Genomic DNA, 6,681 nt, shown 5'->3' on the forward strand with positions numbered 1-6,681 from the left:
AACAGGGTCATCCGGCTCTACAAGAGTGCCCTTTGTCCCACCTTCCTCTATCACGTTACCAACCGGTGTTGTTTTTGTGCAGAAAGTTGCATATTCCGATGGAATGGGACTACTACTTTGACTTCATTGTTGTACCATCCCCGATGGCCACACCGAACGCTTATGAAATGTGTTCCATCCGTGTTTGTGAGTGAAATTCCACCCACCCGATTCACTATGATGGGTTTCATATTGAACCCTCTTCCCCATCATCAGCGTGTTTCCGTCCCCGTTACTGATAGGTACCTACATATAGTCGTGAGTTGTTGGCGGCGAGATGGGGGAAGTCAAGTTGATGGAGCTTTTAAATAATCGATTTAGCGTCAACAGCAACTTCCGTTGCCTTGTCGACAGGCCCGAAAGCAGCGCTTCCATCGCATCGTACGAAACAAGGCCTGCTACGTTCGATTCTCTCTGCCTATCGTCATCACACACGCTATCCGGCCTACTACTTCGGTAACGAACGATGACAGTTCCTATAGCTAGGTCAAATATGATGCGAAGGTTCTTGGCAAGGCCTACTAAACCAAAACGATTTTGATTCATGTAGTAGCAATTTCCGGGTTAATTGATTATTGAAATCTTATTAACTATCACGATAGGGTAGGCTTGCAAGAGTATGGAATATACACGGTAACCACAATTTGCACTCACTTTATTTTCGCCAGACTCAGTTTACGCTAACGTTTACGATTAAGTGTTAGAAAGAACTGTAATTGTTTTTTGGATTGACAATCTCAAGAAGCAGGGAATCTTGTCATCGAAAAACTACACACTTAATTCAGATTGCTGGGATATCAGCATTTTTTCAAACTTTTGCCGAGATTCGCACAGCCGAGCAATCAGCAAACAATCATTTTGCCGGGATCTCGGCAATTTTGACAGTTCATTGCTGATAGTCGGCAATCGTTTTGCTGAGATACCAGATAAAGATTTTGCTGAGCAGACGGCTGTGCGCGATTTTGCCGAGCCTGCGAATCTGTTTTGAGTGTGTACATGATAGTGAACAGATACGTGTGTGTATATATAGTAAAGCTCCACGAGATTCCCCTGAAAATTCCCCTGGAATCTCGTGTAGATTTCCCCTGCAATCATTCTCCTGGAATCTTGAGGAAACTCCTTATGGAAAATCGTGAATTATCTCCCCTGGAACCTCGTCTAGATTCCCTATGGAATCTCGTGGACAGGAATCTCTACAAAATTCCAGGTTGATTCTCAACGAAAGTCCAGGGGTAATCTCCACGATATTCCAGGGTGAATCTCCACGGGATTCCAGGGGGAGTCTCCACGAAATTCCAGGGGGAATCTCCACGAGACTCCAGGGGAAATTCCCAAGAGATTACGGAGGGAGTCTTTAAGAGATTCCGGAGGGAATCTCCAAGAGATTACGGAGGGAATCTCCAAGAGATTCCGGAGGGAATCTCCAAGAGATTCCACAGAGAATCTCCAAGAGATTTCACAGAGAAACTCCAAGAGATTCCGGAGGGAATCCTCCAAGAGATTCCGGAGGGAATCCTCCAAGAGATTCCGGAGGGAATCTCCACGAGATTCCGGAGGGAATCTCCACAAGATTCCGGAGGGAATCTCCACGAGATTCCGGAGAGAATCTCCACGAGATTCCGCAGGGAATCTCCACGAGGTTCCGCAGGGAATCTCCACGAGATTCCGCAGGGAATCTCCACGAGATTCCGCAGGGAATCTCCACGAGATTCCGCAGGGAATCTCCACGAGATTCCGCAGGGAATCTCCACGAGATTCCGCAGGGAATCTCCACGAGATTCCGCAGGGAATCTCCACGAGATTCCGCAGGGAATCTCCACGAGATTCCGCAGGGAATCTCCACGAGATTCCGCAGGGAATCTCCACGAGATTCCGCAGAGAATCTCCACGAGATTCCGCAGGGAATCTCCACGAGATTTCGCAGGGAATCTCCACGAGATTCCGGAGGAATCCTCCAAGAGATTCCGAATGGGATCCTCCAAGAGATTCCGGAGGGAATCCTCCACGAGATTCCGCAAGGAATCTCCACAAGATTCCGCAGGGAATCTCCACGAGATTCCGCAGAGAATCTCCACGAGATTCCGCAGGGAATCTCCACGAGATTTCGCAGGGAATCTCCACGAGATTCCGGAGGAATCCTCCAAGAGATTCCGAATGGGATCCTCCAAGAGATTCCGGAGGAAATCCTCCAAGAGATTCCGGAGGGAATTCTCCAAGAGATTCCGGAGGGAATTCTCCAAGAGATTCCGGAGGGAATCTCCACGAGATTTCGGAGGGAATCTCCACGAGATTTCGCAGGGAATCTCCACGAGATTCCGCAGAGAATCTCCACGAGATTCCGCAGAGAATCTCCACGAGATTCCGCAGAGAATCTCCACGAGATTCCGCAGGGAATCTCCACGAGATTCCGCAGGGAATCTCCACGAGATTCCGCAGGGAATCTCCACGAGATTCCGCAGGGAATCTCCACGAGATTCCGCAGGGAATCTCCACGAGATTCCGCAGGGAATCTCCACGAGATTCCGCAAGAAATCTCCACGAGATTCCGCAGGGAATCTCCACGAGATTCCGCAGGGAATCTCCACGAGATTCCGCAGGGAATCTCCACGAGATTCCGCAGGGAATCTCCACGAGATTCCGCAGGGAATCTCCACGAGATTCCGCAGGGAATCTCCACGAGATTCCGCAGGGAATCTCCACGAGATTCCGCAGGGAATCTCCACGAGATTCCGCAGGGAATCTCCACGAGATTCCGCAGGGAATCTCCACGAGATTCCGCAGGGAATCTCCACGAGATTCCGCAGGGAATCTCCACGAGATTCCGCAGGGAATCTCCACGAGATTTCGCAGGGAATCTTCACGAGATTCCGCAGAGAATCTCCACGAGATTCCGCAGGGAATCTTCACGAGATTCCGCAGGGAATCTCCACGAGATTCCGCAGGGAATCTCCACGAGATTCCGCAGGGAATCTCCACGAGATTCCGCAGGGAATCTCCACGAGATTCCGCAGGGAATCTCCACGAGATTCCGCAGGGAATCTCCACGAGATTCCGCAGGGAATCTCCACGAGATTCCGCAGGGAATCTCCACGAGATTCCGGAGGAATCCTCCAAGAGATTCCGGAGGAATCTGCCACGAGATTCCGGAGGAATCCTCCACGAGATTCCGCAGGGAATCTCCACGAGATTCCGCAGGGAATCTCCACGAGATTCCGCAGTTAACCTCCACGAGATTCCGGAGGAATCCTCCAAGAGATTCCGGAGGAATCTTCCACGAGATTCCGGAGGAATCCTCCACGAGATTCCGGAGGAATCCTCCACGAGATTCCGGAGGGAATCTCCACGAGATTCCGCAGGGAATCTCCACGAGATTCCGCAGGGAATCTCCACGAGATTCCGCAGGGAATCTCCACGAGATTCCGCAGGGAATCTCCACGAGATTCCGCAGGGAATCTCCACGAGATTCCGCAGGGAATCTCCACGAGATTCCGCAGGGAATCTCCACGAGATTCCGCAGGGAATCTCCACGAGATTCCGCAGGGAATCTCCACGAGATTCCGCAGGGAATCTCCACGAGATTCCGCAGGGAATCTCCACGAGATTCCGCAGGGAATCTCCACGAGATTCCGCAGGGAATCTCCACGAGATTTCGCAGGGAATCTTCACGAGATTCCGCAGAGAATCTCCACGAGATTCCGCAGGGAATCTTCACGAGATTCCGCAGGGAATCTCCACGAGATTCCGCAGGGAATCTCCACGAGATTCCGCAGGGAATCTCCACGAGATTCCGCAGGGAATCTCCACGAGATTCCGCAGGGAATCTCCACGAGATTCCGCAGGGAATCTCCACGAGATTCCGCAGGGAATCTCCACGAGATTCCGCAGGGAATCTCCACGAGATTTCGCAGGGAATCTCCACGAGATTCCGCAGAGAATCTCCACGAGATTCCGCAGGGAATCTTCACGAGATTCCGCAGGGAATCTCCACGAGATTCCGCAGGGAATCTCCACGAGATTCCGCAGGGAATCTCCACGAGATTCCGCAGGGAATCTCCACGAGATTCCGCAGGGAATCTCCACGAGATTCCGCAGGGAATCTCCACGAGATTCCGCAGGGAATCTCCACGAGATTCCGCAGGGAATCTCCACGAGATTCCGCAGGGAATCTCCACGAGATTCCGCAGGGAATCTCCACGAGATTCCGCAGGGAATCTCCACGAGATTCCGCAGGGAATCTCCACGAGATTCCGCAGGGAATCTCCACGAGATTCCGCAGGGAATCTCCACGAGATTCCGGAGGAATCCTCCAAGAGATTCCGGAGGAATCTGCCACGAGATTCCGGAGGAATCCTCCACGAGATTCCGCAGGGAATCTCCACGAGATTCCGCAGGGAATCTCCACGAGATTCCGGAGGAATCCTCCAAGAGATTCCGGAGGAATCTTCTACGAGATTCCGGAGGAATCCTCCACGAGATTCCGGAGGAATCCTCCACGAGATTCCGGAGGGAATCTCCACGAGATGCCGGAGGGAATCGCCACGAGATTCCGGAGGGAATCTCATTCAAATAGCCATGTCAATGATATGCTTCACTCTGCTGTATTTCCTCGGAAACATTACAATCATCAGTAAATCTTGACACCTTTTCTCACGAAATACGGCAAAATGTGCAGTGGAACCGAGTAGTTCCGAATCCAACGCGGTCCAACGTATACGGTGGCAATGTTCCCATCGACCCATTCTCCCTCAGGCAGATAGATATCTCTGGCCCTCACGTTATTCCGAACGACCGGTGCAGCGATGATGTCGTCTCCTAGCATGAACTCTGCAATCATATAAAAGGCTCAACAATGACACCTCGATATTTCAGATAAGCTCTAACTTACGGTCGAACACCTTCTGAGCCTCGACATCATCCGGAGAAACCCACCAAATGGGTGGATTGACCGGATAACCCTCGGAAACAGACAGCTTAAAACGCTCCATGATCTTCGGCGTGAACCTCTCGTGTAAATCGGTCATCTTCTTCGAAATACGCACAGTCTCCTCGTCGAAATCCCACGGAACAATAGAAAACTGAATGCTCGGCATAAACACCGTGGCCTGCAGCCACCTGATAAACATCTCCTTACTCGGGAATTGGTTGTAGTAGCCATTTCCACCGACCATGTCCGGCAGGACCAGCGGATACCCGACCATGTTTAGCAGCAATAGCGTCGGGATCAACGTCGGTAATCCATTCATCGTTCCCCACGAGGAATGCTTGTCGTTCATCCGTACGAAAATCGGCAGATCTTGCGTCCGTCGAGCTGATCGAACTTCCGCTAGATGCTCGAACTTGGCCACCGTCCGCAGGTAGCTGTCCGTAATGAGCAACGGATGCTTCGAGCGGGGTCCGTTCAGCACGGGGTCCTCAGGCATCCAGCTGGGTTCGCCTCCATCGAACTTGAAACCGTGGATCCCGGTTTCGGACTGAATGCGTTTCAGACGTTCCGTGAACCATTCGGCAACTTCGGGCTTCGTGAAGTCTAGATGCACTGAGCCTTCCGGCTCACTGTTCCACCACTGCGCTTCCGTCTGGCCACTGTGATTCCTCACCAGGTAGTCGTTACGAACTGCTTCGGAGTATACCGGTTCGCAATCTTTGTTGACGAAAGGGTGAACCCATAGGGTCACCCTAGGGAACCCCTTCGCCTTCAATACTCCAACGGTATGTATCATTCGCGGGAACTTCGAACTACTAAACTCTAGCGATCCGTAGCACGTTTCCCAGTCGTCGTCAATCTCTATCTGCCCTTGTCCATTTTTCCACCCATTTTTGTAGATTTCATCAGCAAACACGTAGACCACAGTATCGTTGATTTCCTTTTTGTAGCGTGCCCAAGTCGACCAAATTGGATACCGGACCATTTCTTCCGCTGGATGCCCTGTGGGCTTCCCCAGAATCCTGCGAACAGCTCCCATGTGAGCTTCCCGCGCATCTCTACCAACCCCAATCTGATACACGAACGAATACGTATCGTCATGGACGTCGAAGGGCAGAGACTTCTTCGCCTCCAAGCACAGATAACCCGGCTGGCCGTAGTTCTGGTCAACGAACAGTGGAGCTTCTTCGTCCACGTAAACGAAAGATCCCAGCGAGTTCAACCAGTATCGTTCCGCGATGTTACAGCTATCCTCTGCCTTGTTGATGTAAGCGTACTCGTTGAACTTCTGCTTCTGAACCGGCCAGTACTGCGTGAATTGCGTCGGTCCACCGAACCAGTTCACATCTCCACCGAGTTTGACGCAATCCACCACCATTCGAGAGCGATGTCGACTTCTCCGTGCAACGGTGAACAGCGAGAAATCCTCTCCGTCCCAGTCTATTGTGAACTCCGTAACTTCTCCGTCCGAATTAGTCAGTTTGAATCCTTCGGCCAGTTGTTCGAAGGCAGTCACAGATCCCAGATCCTGGTCCATGAGGATCGTTTGAACTGGTTTGGCATCGCGTTCCACGGTTAGCACCCGGGTGATTGTATTGAGGTTTGCCACTACATCGGAGGACCGGAATGAAAGGGTGTAGTTGGAAGCACTCGCGCTAACGAGAATCGACGCCCAGATGATGGCAGCTCGCGGAAACATTTTCAATCGACGAATTCTA

The 6,681-nt window shown here is 51.6% G+C and overlaps 1 protein-coding gene across 1 annotated transcript; it reads right to left on the reverse strand.

Moving 5' to 3' along the window:
• Positions 1–4,621: 4,621 nt before the first annotated feature.
• On the reverse strand, positions 4,622–6,662 carry LOC109413206 (myogenesis-regulating glycosidase-like). Its single transcript, XM_029854599.2, has 2 exons — positions 4,925–6,662; positions 4,622–4,863 (listed from the first exon to the last, which is right to left on the reverse strand). The coding sequence occupies exons 1-2, from the start codon at positions 6,660–6,662 to the stop codon at positions 4,664–4,666; spliced, it is 1,938 nt and encodes a 645-aa protein (XP_029710459.2). The 3' UTR covers positions 4,622–4,663.
• Between the last annotated feature and the right edge of the window lie 19 nt (positions 6,663–6,681).

Source organism: Aedes albopictus, chromosome 1 (genome assembly GCF_035046485.1).
Source record: "Aedes albopictus strain Foshan chromosome 1, AalbF5, whole genome shotgun sequence".
NCBI classification, from domain to species: Eukaryota; Metazoa; Arthropoda; class Insecta; order Diptera; family Culicidae; genus Aedes; species Aedes albopictus.